The sequence below is a fragment of the Mobula hypostoma genome, assembly GCF_963921235.1.
Source record: "Mobula hypostoma chromosome 8 unlocalized genomic scaffold, sMobHyp1.1 SUPER_8_unloc_8, whole genome shotgun sequence".
Lineage (NCBI taxonomy): Eukaryota > Metazoa > Chordata > Chondrichthyes > Myliobatiformes > Myliobatidae > Mobula > Mobula hypostoma.
In genome coordinates this window covers 147314-162734 of record NW_026948131.1, presented here as the reverse complement: position 1 = coordinate 162734, position 15421 = coordinate 147314, and the positions used below count along the sequence as shown (strand labels likewise).

Genomic DNA, 15421 nt, shown 5'->3' with positions numbered 1-15421 from the left:
CTTTTAGGACCAAGATGAGGAAAAACTTCTTCACAGAGAGAGTGGTGAATCTGTGGAATTCTCTGCCACAGGAAACAGTTGAGGCCAGTTCATTGGCGATATTTAAGAGGGAGTTAGATATGGCCCTTGTGGCTACAGGGATCGGGGGTATGGAGGGAAGGCTGGTGCAGGGTTCTGAGTTGGATGATCAGCCATGATCATACTGAATGGCGGTGCAGGCTCGAAGGGCCGAATGGCCTACTCCTGCACCTATTTTCTATGTTTCTATGTTGACACCATTCAAGACAAAGCAGCCTGCTCGATTGGCACCCATAAACAGCCCCTCCCTGCACCACCGACACACAGTGGCTGCAGTGTTCACTGTCTAGATAATGTACTGTGGTTACTTGTGTGGGCTCTCTGACAGCCCTCTCCTCTTGCTCCACCCTGAAGGACAAGGACAGCAGGGATCAACACCGCCGAAAGGACACACCCCACCCTCCGCCGATCCCAGCTTGGAGTTTCTGAACACTCCTCACTAACTTGCTCTCTTTTTGCAGTTTATTTTTTATTTTTCTTACTGTAAATTATAATAATTTCTTATGCCTGGCTACCAAAAAACAAGAAATTTCACAGCATATGTCAGTGATTACAAACCAGATTTAAAGTCTTTGTCCCATGTTCTGGAGTACACTACATAATTTCTACTATTTTTACATTTAATTCGACAAGATTTATTAAATTATTTAAATCCCTGAGTTGCCTTGGTGGGAATCGAACCAGCGACCCTAACCACCTACCACCTCGAGAGCCATCCTGAGGCAACGACCTGCTGACAGCAGCCGCACTCCTGCCCTTTTGGAGAATTTAAAAGCAGCTGTTCCACTTAAAGGGGAGACTACAAACACTGAAATTGGCCCTGAGGTCTCCCCGACCAGCAGCTCCTAGGGAATGCCACGATTTCCATTGAGACTTGCAGAAGATGAAGGCACCAAAGTCACCATGATCCTTCTGGCATTGGTGGTGAGGCGAGAAGAGTTGGCAGGTGGGAAGAGGGGATGAGGAAAGCTTTTCAAACCATGGTGGCCTTTCTCCTCTGGAGGGTGAGCTTTGAGGGCCTGTCCGAAGTTTGGTGGTTATTGGTGTTGACCTTGAAGAGAGGAGCAAGAGGTTGCATTGGATCAGAATTCACTGACAGCCGGGACAGAGAACACCCTACCACTTCCCATTCACTCAAAATGGGACCTCACCCCTTTCCAATCACTCCCACTATCCACACACCCAATGGGACCCCACCCCTTCCCATTCACCCCCACTGTCATGACTATACCCCTTCCCCACACGAAACCACCACGGTGGGCTTCACAGCTCTACAGGTGAGAAGACAGCTGAAACGTCTCAACCCAAGCAAGGCTGCAGGACCAGATGGTGTCAGTACCAGGGTGCTCAAAGCCTGTGCCCCTCAGCTATGTGGAGTACTTCGCCATGTATTCAACCTGAGCCTGAGGCTCCGGAGGGTTCCTGTGCTGTGGAAGACGTCCTGCCTCGTCCCTGTGCTGAAGACGCCACGCCCCAGCGGCCTCAATGACTACAGACCGGTGGCATTGACCTCCCACATCATGAAGACTCTGGAGAGACTTGTTCTGGAGCTGCTCCGGCCTATGGTCAGGCCACACTTAGATCCCCTCCAGTTTGCCTACCAGCCCCGACTAGGAGTTGAAGATGCCATCGTCTTCCTGCTGAACCGTGTCTACGCCCACCTGGACAAGCCAGCAAGCACTGTGAGGGTCATGATTTTTTGACTTTTCCAGTGCGTTCAACACCATCCGCCCTGCTCTGCTGGGGGAGAAGTGGAGGTTGGGAGTGAGTGGGAAGAAGTGGGTCCACTGGGAGTGTGGATGGTGGGACTGAATGGGAAGGGGTGGGGTCCCATTGGGAGTATGGACAGTGGGGGTGAATGGGAAGGGGTGGGGTCCTATTGGGAGTATGGACAGTGGGGGTGAATGGGAAGGGGTGGGGTCCTATTGGGAGTGTCGACATAGTCATACTTTATTAATTCTGAGGGAAATTGGTTTTCCTTACAGTTGCTTCATAAATAATAAATAGTAATAGAACCATAAATAGTTAAATAGTAATATGTAAATTATGCCAGTAAGTTATGAAATAAGTCCAGGACCAGCCTATTGGCTCAAGATGTCTGACCCTCCAAGGGAGGAGTTGTAAAGTTTGATGGCCACAGGCAGGAATGACTTCCTATGACGCTCTGTGCTGCATCTCGGTGGAATGAGTCTCTGGCTGAATGTACTCCTGTGCCCACCCAGTACATTATGTAGTGGATGGGAGACATTGACCAAGATGACAAGCAACTTAGACAGCATCCTCTTTTCAGACACCACCGTGAGAGAGTCCAGTTCCATCCCCACAACATCACTGGCCTTACGAATGAGTTTGCTGACTCAATGGACATCACCATTTCCCATTCAGTCCCACTGTCCATACTCCCAATGGACACCACCATTTCCCATTCACTCCCACTGTACATACTCCCAACGGACACCACCATTTCCCATTCACTCCCACTGTCCATACTCCCAATAGGTCCCACTCCTTCTTATTCACTCCCACCATCCACACTCCCAATGAACCCACTCCTTCCCATTCACTCCCACTGTTCACACTGCCAATGGGATCCACCCCTTCCCACTCACTCCCTACCTCCACATTTCAAATGGACACCACTATTTCCCATTCACTCCCACTGTCCATACTCCCAATAGATCCCACTCCTTTCCATTCACTCCCACCATCCACAATCCCAATGGGACCTCACCCCTTCCCATTCACTCCCACCGTCCACACTCCCAATGGGATCCCACTCCTTTCCATTCACTCCCACTGTCTACACTTCCAATAGGATCCGACTCCTTCCCATTCACTCCCACTGTCCACACTCCCAATGGGACCCCACACTACTGGATGGTTACGTTAGCCCACCCCATGGAGACCAGGAACTACATTCAACCGCAAACACTCAGCTGGACAATCCCTCCAGACTCGGGAACATACGAGCTTGACATCTGATGGGAGGATGGTCCGAGGAGTAATATCCTGTTGAGGGTATCTTCCACTGGCAGCAGGGGTCACGTTCTGAGACACTGAATACACCATACTCTGCCAATCCCAGTCCTCTGTGCTCTGTGTACGGATTAAAGCTGTAGGTTAGTGTGGGATTGAATGGGAAGCGATGGGCTATCTTTGGGAGTGTAGACAGTGGGAGCAAATGGGAAAGGATGGGATCCCATTGGGAGTGTGGATGGTGGGAGTGAATGGGAAGGGGTGGGTCCCATTGGAAGTGTGGACGGTGGGAGTGCATATGAAGTGATGGGGTCCATTGGGAGAGTGGACGGTGAGAGTGAATGGGAAGGGGTGGGTCCCATTGGAAGTGTGCATGGTGGGAGTGCATATGAAGTGATGGGGTCCATTGGGAGTGTGGACGGTGGGAGTGAATGGGAAGGGGTGGGTCCCATTGGGAGTGTGGACGGTGGGAGTGAATGGGAAGGGGTGGGGTCCATTGGGAGTGTGGATGGTGGGAGTGAATGGGAAGGGGTGGGTCCCATTGGAAGTGTGGACGGTGGGAGTGCATATGAAGTGATGGGGTCCATTGGGAGAGTGGACGGTGAGAGTGAATGGGAAGGGGTGGGTCCCATTGGAAGTGTGCATGGTGGGAGTGAATATGAAGTGATGGGGTCCATTGGGAGTGTGGACGGTGGGAGTGAATGGGAAGGGGTGGGTCCCATTGGGAGTGTGGACGGTGGGAGTGAATGGGAAGGGGTGGGTCCCATTGGGAGTGTGGACGGTGAGAGTGAATGGGAAGGGGTGGGTCCCATTGGAAGTGTGGATGGTGGGAGTGCATATGAAGTGATGGGGTCCATTGGGAGTGTGGACGGTGGGAGTGAATGGGAAGGGGTGGGTCCCATTGGGAGTGTGGACGGTGGGAGTGAATGGGAAGGGGTGGGTCCCATTGGGAGTGTGGACGGTGGGAGTGAATGGGAAGGGGTGGGTCCCATTGGGAGTGTGGACGGTGAGAGTGAATGGGAAGGGGTGGGTCCCATTGGAAGTGTGGATGGTGGGAGTGCATATGAAGTGATGGGGTCCATTGGGAGTGTGGACGGTGGGAGTGAATGGGAAGGGGTGGGTCCCATTGGGAGTGTGGACGGTGGGAGTGAATGGGAAGGAGTGGGTCTCATTGGGAGTGTGGACGGTGGGAGTGAATGGGAAGGAGTGGATCCCATTGGGAGTGTAGACAGTGGGAGTGAGTGGGACTGAATTATAAAGATAGGCCCATTTAATTTATTGAGCTCAGCGCCCACAGGTGGAGAGTGCGGTGGTATACCTGGGTCCCTCCGTGGGAGTTACTGTGTGCGGAGTTGTACGTCAGTTGACCTGGTTGATACTGGTTGGCAGGCTGCGTCTCATGGGTCCTTCTTGTCACCACTGTGTTTGCTTGAATGCCCTGGTGTGGAAGGAAGAGAGATGGTGAAATCACAGGGGACCCTTACTCTTAATAACATCTACAGTGCCCCCTCCTCACCATCCCATCTCACAGCACTCCCCCTCGCCCCCTCCCACAGCATTCCGTCCTCACACCCTCCCACAGCGTTCCCTCCTCAGCCCCTCCAACAGCGTTCCGTCCTCACTCCCTCGTCACCCCCTCCCACAGCATTCCCTCCTCAGCCCCTCCCACAGCATTCCCTCCTCACCCCCTCCCACAGTGTTCCCTCCTCACTGTCCCCTCCCACAGCGTTCCCTCCTCAGCCCCTCCCACAGCGTTCCCTCCTCACTGTCCCCTCCCACAGTGTTCCTTCATCACCATCCCCTCCCACAGCATTCACTCCTCGCCCCCTCCCACAGCGTTCCATCTCGCCCCCTCCCACAGTGCTCCCTCCTGACCCCCTCCCACAGCGTTCACTCCTCGCCCCCTCCCACAGCGTTCCATCTCGCCCCCTCCCACAGTGCTCCCTCCTGACCCCCTCCCACAGCGTTCCCTCCCATGACTTTCACCCACACCACCTCTCCCGCAAATCTCCTACCTCAGGGCTGGGGAAGGGGGAGGGGTAGGGGGAGTGGGGGAGTGGGGGAGACAGTGTGGGAACAGTTCCAGAGATGGGTGACAGTTACTAACCAACACCCTTGCCCGCTATACTGTGGGTAACCAGGGTCCCTCTGCCAGGGTCATTCAACCACCTGGACTCACCGCTCTATTCACCCCCTGGGGCTTAGACGTCTGAGTTTTCTTCTTGTGGCCTGTAGGGAGACAGCAGGGGTCACTTCCTAGTATGGGCACAGCTCCCAGTATCAGCAGAACCGCTTGTTCCTCCCCACTCCTCCTTACCATTACCTTACTTCACTCCCCACACTTACCCTTCCTCGTCTCAGTGACCCACCCCGCGCCCCTCCCCGTCTCATTGACAGGCCCCCACGCCCCTCTCTGTCTCCGTGACCCCCCTGCGCTCCTCCCCGTCTCATTGACCCCCCTGCGCTCCTCCCCGTCTCATTGACCCCCGCACCCTTCCCCGTCTCTGTGACCCCTCCCCTTCATTGCTGCCCGGGACTCCAAGCTCCAGAGTTCTTTCCCTTCCTGCCCCTTCTGAGCGAGTGGTGGGTCCCATGCAGCGATGCTGCTGCCCCACACTCGGACACTCACCCCTCGTCCATTTGATGTAGACGATGATGAGAGCGAAGAGGAGCACACCGCCCACACACCCCAGCACAATGCCAATGATGGCCCCTGCGCTTAACGGCTCTGTAAAGACAAGACAGAATGGAATAGGGGCAGGAGAGATGGAGGAAAGGGGGGAGGAACAGAGGATGAGAATAGGGAGAAGGAAAGGAGAAATGGAGGGGAGAGAGGTAGGGTGGAAGGAGGGTCAGATGCAAGAGAGGGAAAGAAAGTGGGAAGAGGATATGGAGTGGAAAGGGGAAGGGTGAGACGGCAGAGGGAATCAAACGAATCAGTGAGTCTGAATGCAGGTTATACACCCCCTCCATAAAGGACAGACCAGGAGGTCACAGAGACGGGGAGGGGTGGAGGGGTCAGAGGGGGTTTATAGAGATGGAGGCAGTGTAGGGGCTGGAGGTAGTCACAGACAGGGGTAGGGGTATAGGGGTTAGACAGTGTCAGAGAGATGGAGGCAGTGTAGGGGCTGGAGGTAGTCACAGAGATGGGGAGGGGTGGAGGGGTTAAAGGGGGTTTATAGAGATGGAGGCAGTGTAGGGGCTGGAGGTAGTCACAAACGTGGGGAGGGGTCCCTTAGAGAATCAGAGTGGACAGCTATGTGTGGAACCAAAAGAGATGGGGGAGATTTTGAACAATTTTTTTTTTTTTCGGTATTCACTAAGGAGAAGGATATTGAATTGTGTAAGGTAAGGGAAACAGAGAGGGAAGTTATGGAAACTATGACGATTAAAGAAGAGGAAGTACAGGCGCTTTTAAGGAATATAAAAGTGGATAAGTCTCCGGGTCCGGACAAGATATTCCCTAGGACCCTGAGGGAAGTTAGTGTGGAAATAGCAGGGGTTCTAACAGAAATATTTCAAAAGTCATTAGAAACGAGGATGGTGCCGGAGGATTGGCGTATTGCTCGTGGTTCCATTGTTTAAAAAGGGTTCTAAGAGTAAACCTAGCAATTATCAGCCTGTAATTTTGATGTCAGTGGTGAGTAAATTGATGGAAAGTATTCTTGGAGATAGTATATATAATTATCTAGATAGACAGTGTCTGATTAGGAACAGTCAACATGGATTTGTGCGTGGAAGGTCATGTTTGACAAATCTTATTGAATTTTTTGATGAGGTTACTAGGAAAGTTGACGAGGGTAAAGCGGTGGATGTTGTCTATATGGACTTCAGTAAGGCTTTTGACAAGGTTCCACACGGAAGGTTAGTTAGGAAGGTTCAATCGTTAGGCATTAATATTGAAGTAGTAAAATGGATTCAGCAGTGGCTGGATGGGAGATGCCAGAGAGTAGTTGTGGATAACTGTGTGTCAGATTGGAGGACGGTGTGTAGCGGTGTGCCTCGGGGATATGTACTGGGTCCAATGTTGTTTGTCATATGTATTAATGATCTGGACGATGGGGTGGTAAATTGGATTAGTAAGTATGCAGCTGATACTAAGATAGGTGGCGTTGTTGATAATGAAGTAGGTTTTCAAAGCTTGCAGAGAGATTTAGGCCAGTTAGAAGAGTGGGCTGAAAGATGGCAGATGGAGTTTAATGCTGAAAAATGTGAGGTGCTACATTTTGGTAGGAATAATCAAAATAGGACATACATGGTAAATGGTAGGGCATTGAGAAATGCAGGAGAACAGAGGGATCTAGGAATAATGGTGCATAGTTCCCTGAAGGTGGAATCTCATGTGGATAGGGTGGTGAAGAAAACTTTTGGTATGCTGGCCTTTATAAATCAGAGCATTGAGTAATGTTGAAATTGTACAAGGCATTGGTGAGGCCAAGTTTGGAGTATTGTGTACAGTTTTGGTCACCGAATTATAGGAAAGATGTCAACAAAATAGAGAGAGCACAGAGGAGATTTACTAGAATGTTACCTGGGTTTCATCACCTATGTTACAGAGAAAGATTGAACAAGTTGAATTTTTATTCTTTGGAGTGTGGAAGGCTGAGGGGGGACTTGATAGAGGTATTTAAAATTATAAGGGGGATAGATAGAGTTGACGTGGATAGGCTTTTTCCATTGAGAGTGGGGGAGATTCAAACAAGAGGACATGAGTTGAGAGTTAAAGGGCAAAAGTTTAGGGGTAACATGAGGGGGAACTTCTTTACTCAGAGAGTGGTAGCTGTGTGGAATGAGTTTCCAGCAGAAGTAGGTTCGATGTTGTCGTTTAAAGTTAAATTGGATAGCTATATGGACAGGAAAGGAATGGAGGGTTATGGGCTGAGTGCAGGTCGGTGGGACTAGGTGAGAGTAAGAGTTCGGCATAGACTAGAAGGGCCGAGATGGCCTGTTTCCGTGCTGTAATTGGGTGTAGGGGGTTAGACGGTATCAGAGAGATGAGAACTGGTGGAGGCGCTGACATAAGTGATGTATGAGATTTTAAAATACGGTGAATATTTGTTAGATTTTGGGATTGAATGAATGGGGGAGAGGCTTTTGTCCCGTGACGAGATTGCTTCCGCTTTAAAATGGGGCTGCTGAGACAGAGCGATGCACGAAAAAATTCACTAACGATTCTATTCATCACACCGTTTCTGGACAATAATATCAGCAATCAGCAGCCTGTAACTTCCCTTTCAGAACACCGGTACGGCCTGGCAGTTTTGTGCCGTGAACCCAAGTCTCGAAGGCGCAGGAAGGTTGTGGTGCAGCGTGTATGAGCCAGACCGGGGTGGCGGGGCCAGGAGGCAGGAAGGAGCTGGTTTCAGCGCTGAGCCAGATCGAAAAGATCAAGGTGTCAGGGTGAGAGTGAGGGATAGGCCACTCGCCGCCTGGCGGGGTTTTCTCGTCTCCGTGCTGAAGTGGGCTCACAGGCTCCCGTACCGGCTGCAGAGATGACAGCTTTGTGGCTCTGAACTCACTTTTGTGAACTTTAGTTTTGAATGTTATTTGCTTTCTTTTGACTATTTGCACGATTTGTTTTCTGCCCACTGGGTGTTTGATGTGTTCTTTGCTCATGAGTTTCTTTGTTCCATGGTTGCTGTAAGGTACAAATCTCAAGGCTTTATAATATATATATGTACGTGTGTGTATGTATGTATGTATAATATATATATTATATATATATATATATATATACATACACACACACACACTTTGATAATAAATGTACTTCGAACTTTAAGCGGATGGGACTGGCAGTCTGTGGAGTTTGGGAGAATGAGACGGGGTCTCGCTGAGACACAGAACCCTTAACAGATGGTTGTGCGGAGTGGGTATAGGGGATGCAGGGAATAGTCTGGAACCAAGTGAGGAGTAGGCCATTCAGGATGGAGGCAGGGAGGAAGGCCAGGGGAATCACAAGAATTCTACCCCCCCCCCCGGAGATCTCCGTGTATCCCAATTTCCACCGGACAAAATAAAATTGTTATGAGAGTACATATATGTAATCATATACACCCGAGATTAATTTTCGTGTCCGCATTCACAGTAGATACAAAAAAACACAATACAATCAACGACAGACCACACACAACGAGATGGACTAATAGCCTAGTACAAAAGACAACAAACTGTAAATGCACAAAGTAAACAAGCAATTAATATCGAGAACATGGAAAGAAGGGTCCTTGGGAGTGAGTCCATAATTTGTGGGAACGCTCAGAGCTGCGAGGACATGTGGCCGAGGGGGGAGAGCGGACGCGTTGCTGGTGAATGGGAGAGCAGAGACGAGGGAATAAAGGGTCTCTTTCTACATTTCCAACATGACAAAATCCGCAGATACTGGAAATCCAAGCCACAGACACAAAATGTGTAGCTCTTTCTACTTCTACCAGCGCTTCGCAAAACGCGGAGCGGATCAATCGAAGGAGCAACAAATATGGGTCAGAAAACCCGGAGCGGAGTAAGAGCAGGGGCTGGGATACTCACGGGATTGGGTGGGATTCACGGAGCGGGGCTGGGATGCAGCCCCCTCCTGCAGGCCGACCATGGGCAGCACCCTGAAGGTGTAGCCCCTGTCCGCCTGCAGGCCGGAGAGAATCGCCTGCCGCTCGGACATGCCGATCACAGACATGGTTTTCCAGAACTCGGCCCTGGAAGCGCGGTCGCCGTCGCCGCCCCGGGACTGCAGCCGGAATGAGGTGACCACGTCGGAGCGCCGCAATGCCCAGGAAAACCGCACCGCCGAGCCATTCAGCCGCACCACCGCGACGTCGGAGAGGAGCGGGGCTACCGGAGAAAAGGGAGGGTGTTATAGCACATGGGTACAGGGTGGACAGAGAGAATCATCCCACCGACATCACACCCTCCCCCGCCTTCCTTCCATACCACTGTCACAATGTGTCTCCCTTCCCCCTTCCTCCTCTTCCCACACCCCTCACCTGCCCTCCAATCCCCAACCATCTGCTTCTCTCCTTTCCCTTCCCCTTCCCCTCCCTCGCCCCCGTCTTTCCCCTCACCCTCCCTTTCCCCTGCTCAATTCCCCCCGCCCGTTCACATCCCTCGTTCATTTCCCCTCCCTCCTTCCCACCCCCACAGGAGGGGTCAGTCCCACTCCCCCGGAAGCTCCCACCTGTCAGCTCTAGGCCCTGCTCTCCGACTCCCAGCGGATTCGCAGCACGGCAACTGTAATTCCCGGTGTGATTCGCCAGCAGGAAGTCCCGTATCCAAACTTCTGAAGTTCCTGGTTCGGGGTTGACAATGGCCTCGCTTCCAAGCTCAGACAACTCCCGGTACCAGCGGACAGTGGCAGGAGGGTTGGCAACAACCTGACAGGTCATCGTCACCACAGCAAACCCACGGACGTCTGTCGACACCAGTCGGACAAGGACCAGCCGGGGGGATACTAGACAGGGGGTGTGCAGCAGAGCGAATACCTCTCAGAGCAGAGCAGGTTAGGAAGAAAGCTTCGTCACCTGATCTGGTTTCACCAACCACAATCTCTCACCTGTAACTTCATTAGTTGTGATCATTAAATACTCTCACCAGTTAATCTCCATCTATATGACGAGGTTGGCTTCCTGATACCTGGTCCAGTATGGCCTCACAGCAACCCTCCCCGAACTGTTGGGAGGTCTACAGTGGGGGGAGGGGAGGAGGAGATTAGGGCAGAGAGGAAGGGGAGGGGCAGAGGGGAAATGGAGGGAGAAAGGGAAAGAGAGGAGGAGGGAGGATAGGAGAGAGAGGAGGAGGGAGGATAGGAGAGAGAGGAGGAGGGATGAAGGGAGAGAGAGAAACAGTACAACTCTCCTCACCATCCCCCACAGCACTCCCTCCAACAGCGGCCCCTCCGTACCCCCCACCACACTACCCTCCGTCAGCGCCCCCTCCACACTCCCCTCCGACAGCGGCCCCTCCTCACTCCCCTCCGACAGCGCCCCCTCCTCAGCGCTCATCGTGCGGGTGGGGAAGAAACCACTGACCTGGTCTGATGATGCAGGTCCTGGTGCCTGCTGGGTGTGACCCCACACAGGTCAGGTTGGTCTGGTCCAGCGGGGCTGTGGTGCTTACGTTGATATGGAGCTTTTCCTCCGCTGAGACACCCTGCGGCAGCCCCTCCAAGAGCAGTTGGGCCCGAGGGAAGCCCCCGGGCCACCAGCAGGAGAGAGAGAGCCCCTCGCCATTCCCCAACGCCTCCATGGAACAGCTCAGATTCCTGAGAGGCAACTCTGTAGACAGGGACAGGAATGTTAATGCGATGAACACCCACTGGGTGGAGAGGCCCCTCAGCCCCTCAAACTTCTTCCCCCACACCTGGTCTCACCTCTCACCTTCTCACTTCATCCTGTGACGGGATCCTGGATTACCCCTATGAACTGTGTTCGTTTACCCCTATTAACTGATATCTTGTTTTGAAAAGAGAGAGAGAGACAAAGAATAACTGTTGGACTGTCACTTTAAGGCACTGGAAGTAACTTTTGGATTTCTGCTGAGTTGGAGAGAGAGAGATGGCACCGAGCAGCTCGTAAGTTGCTATGGTAAACGAGGGCGGTTATGTGATGGACACTTGGTGTTATGATTTTTTCAGCAGTGTGTTGATACCTCCCCAGGACATGGCATGCTTGTACATTTCTTACAAAGACAAAGGAAGGAGGAGTTATTTGAGTGACAGTTGGTGCTCAGTACGGGAAGATAAAATAGAAGGTCAAATGATAGACCTCAGACACGTTTTGGACACTGAATGAGCATTGTTGTGCCCATAGAAAAAGCGGGTTTTGGAGGATCAGTCAGGCGGATCAATCAGTCGCTCTTGCAGTGAAAAGGAAAGGGGTTGACTAGTGGGGAGTTGTCCCTGTGTCCACCCTTGCCTGAATGATAGCTCCACCACAGAAAACCAGTCACAGTTGAAGTCACAGTGGGTGACTTTTAAAGGATTTCGAAGGACAACGAGAAGATCAACGGCGCCAGCTCACCTGAAGACTCAAATCTCTCCCTCGCTCTCTCTCCATCACTACTCAACTCAATACCACGAACTGAACTGAATCTTTACTCATCATCGTAAGACTGTATCTTTTTACCCCTAGATTTAAAGAAGCTTGGTTTTTCATACATATATTTCCACACTTACTGATATACTTACATATATATATATATAATCATTACTAAACTGTTTGATTTATCTACATTTATATCATTGTATTGTGTAGTTACTAATAAATATTATTAGTTAATAGCAATACTGGACTCCAAAGTGTTTTCTATTTCTGCTGGTTCTTTATTCCCGTAACGGGGTACATGACAAAATTGGGGCCTACGTCCGTGATATGAACAAATTGGTTGGGAGGCTTGTTTGAATTGATTAGGGGAAAATCCCTTTTGATTTGGTTGTGTGGAAATACAGCAGAAATGGATGTTAGTGTTGAGGAGTTTCTGTTGGAACCAACCCTGGAAGCGTTGGATGATGCTACGAGGAATGTGCTGTTGGGAATTGCTCAAACGTTACAACTAAAGGTGACCACTAACATGGTGAAAGCTCAGATACAGACGGTAATAGCCCAGCATTATATGGATAAGGGAACGTTTGATGAGGAGGCGTTAGAGCTGTTCGTGGAAGGTAAACCTATGAAGAATGAGGTTCAGCTTCAGTTGGAAAAATTAAAGGAAGAGCAAAGACAGCATGAATTGAAATTACGGCAGCTCAAGAGAGAGGCTAGAGAGGCAGAAAGACAGAGACAGTTGAAAAGGGAGAGGTTGCAGCAAAGAGGTTTAGTGTCAGACCCTGATGATTTTTGCAGCTCAGAGGGGCTTGTTTTGATTGATGAATTTAAAAGGTGTGTTCCTGATGATGTAAGATACAGAGGATGCCACTACCCTGCAGGGGTCTGATAAGGAAGCAGACGAGGAGGTTTTAACCCACAGAGTTGAGTTTACTCCAGATGAGAGTTTGCCAGAGAATAGCTGGGAGGTTCGGGGTGACCTTGAATTTGAAACTGGGACAAGTGATGAAAGCCCAGAAGAGGCAGCTGTCCCGATTGCCTGTGTTCAGGTTGCTGACGTACCTGTGAATTCACAGGATTCTGAACCTTGTGTTGAAGCTCAGTTAAAGTCTGAAGTGTCTGACTTGGTTGAAAAGGAACGCAGTTTTTTGCGTCAGATGATCTTGGTTCAGTGAATAAGGGGTTAACCTTGGTACCAGTGGAACGTGAGGATTCTCAGTCACTTGTATTAGACAGTGTTTTAAAAGTTAGTGGTGAGGTGAAAATTGGTGAGGTAAGTGTTCCTGAAAATAATGGGGAAAATGCTGTTCTTGGACTTTTGGGTAAAGTGCTGGAAAAGGTTGGATTGGTTGCACAACCTTTGACCCTGCTTGCAGGACAAAGGCCTGCTGAGAAAGGATGTGCTACTCTGCTGAATTCTGTTTGGACATGTGGACACCTACAAGGTCATCATCATGTTATTCAGTGTAAAGTTATGGAGATAAGTCTTAGAGAAAGTTGGAGAAAGTTGATAAAGGGATTGTTTGGTCTCTTCCATAATATGGTTCTAATAAGCCTGATGAGGGTGCTAAGTTTAGTAAACAATGGAGGCATGTTGACACCTCTCCAAGATAAGGTTGGTATAGCTGTTCAACTGATGAGCAAAGCTGCTGTTGAGACCTATGATAGCAAAACCAGAGGGTTAAATTATGATGATGTGACACAGACTTTTCTACCTTCCAGATTTCCGCAGGACTTAGAAGGTAGTAAGGCAGAGGGGAGCAAGGAGGAAAGGAGAGGTTTGTCCTTACTGAGGAAGGAATTTATGGAGGAACTGAAGTGAGATTCTGGAATGGTGGCTTTAGGGAGATAGCTCTCACAGGAGAAGAGGTTCAGAGAGAGTCAGTGGGACATTACCTTAAAGATGGGGTGTTGATGAAGAGGTGGAGACCAGCCACAGTACCTGCAAGTCACGTGGTGGTTCTGAAAGTTTACAGGGCTGAAATTTTAAATATGGCTTACAGTATGCCTTTGGGTGGACCTCATGGAGTGAGAAAGACAGTGAATAGGATTATGAAGGAATTTTACTGGCCTAGTTTAAGGAAGGATGTTGTGAATTTTTACAGGACTGGCCACACCTGTCAAGTTGAGGGGAAATCTAATCAGGTTATTTAAGTAACACTACTTAAACCAGTATCTGCTTTTAGTGAACTTTTTCCTAGGGTCGTAGTGGATTGTGTAGGCCCATTGCAAAAGACTGCAGCTGGTTATCAGCATGTGTTAATAATTATGTGTGCTGTATCTAGGTCCCCTGAAGCAGTGTCTTTTGAAAACACCGAGGCCAAGACTGTGGTAACAGCATTCAGTAAGTTTTACGCACTGGTAGGTCTGCCCAAAGAAATTCAGTTTGACCAGGGCAGTAACTTCACTTTGAGAACATTCCAGGGGATAGTTAGAGAATTGGAAGCTAGGCACATGGTGTCATCTGCATATCACACAGAGTCCATGGGAGCCTTGGAACGGTTCAACTCAACTATTAAGACCAAGATTAAAGCCTATGGTGTGAGAAATGGGATAAATTGGGATGAGGGGATTCCCCTCCTCTTAATTATTGTTGGAGATTTGATGCAGAAGGTACTGGAGGGTAGTTTGTTGGAACCCGTATTCAGTTACAGGCCAAAAGAACCTTTGACCCTACTCAGAGAACTATGGTCTGATTTAGAAACATGTGTCAGTGTGCTTAATTATGTTTTAGGACCCTGGAAGGGATTTAATAGGATTTGTGTCCTTGCAAAGGAAAGTTTACAAAACGGTCGAATCAAAATAAAACACTTGTTTGCTAGAATTGCAGCTGGGAGAATTGTTATGGAACAAAATGGAGTCGTGGAATCTGATAATGGAGTGGAAAAACATGTTTACCCACTGAATCTAGTCTCACTAAGATGTCAGAATTCCATTGTTTTGGAAAATATTACTGATAAGGTCCATCAGTTGGACCCTAAACTGCAAAAACAAGTGAAAGGAGTAATTGTCATTTTGAAGCGGTGCCCAGGTGCAGTGCATCACGTCATTATAAACTCAGCCCAGCCCATGAAACAGCATCTTCACAGAGTGAACTTTGAGAAAAGTAAAATGGTCGAAGAAATTAGAAACAAGAAAGAACAAGGAAAGAGAGTGAATGACTGTATTGAGATTGACTTGTTAAAAGGATACTGGGGTGTTCCTTTAACAGAGAGGGCTAAAGAGATTTAGATTTAGATTAAAGAGAGGGCATTTGTGACACCGTCTAGACTGTATGAGTACAATGTTTTACACTTCGGGATGAAAAATGCTCCAGGGACATTTCAAAGAAT

General features: G+C 49.7%; 1 protein-coding gene across 2 annotated transcripts in view; it reads right to left on the bottom strand.

Moving 5' to 3' along the window:
- Nucleotides 1-548: 548 nt before the first annotated feature.
- vsig10l (V-set and immunoglobulin domain containing 10 like) overlaps nucleotides 549-15421 on the bottom strand; it is a 42536-nt gene continuing 27663 nt past the window's right edge. The window contains exons 5-12 of one of the 2 annotated variants that reach the window (XM_063039054.1): nucleotides 11076-11321; nucleotides 10226-10498; nucleotides 9583-9882; nucleotides 5684-5782; nucleotides 5234-5283; nucleotides 4373-4492; nucleotides 3046-3174; nucleotides 549-1129 (exon numbers count right to left, since the gene is read on the bottom strand). In XM_063039054.1, the coding sequence (XP_062895124.1) occupies nucleotides 1052-1129; nucleotides 3046-3174; nucleotides 4373-4492; nucleotides 5234-5283; nucleotides 5684-5782; nucleotides 9583-9882; nucleotides 10226-10498; nucleotides 11076-11321 (1295 nt within the window). In that variant the 3' untranslated portion in view covers nucleotides 549-1051. Of the gene's footprint in view, nucleotides 1130-3045; nucleotides 3175-4372; nucleotides 4493-5233; nucleotides 5284-5683; nucleotides 5783-9582; nucleotides 9883-10225; nucleotides 10499-11075; nucleotides 11322-15421 lie in introns of those variants that run through there. The other variant, XR_010016735.1, reaches the window with a different exon arrangement.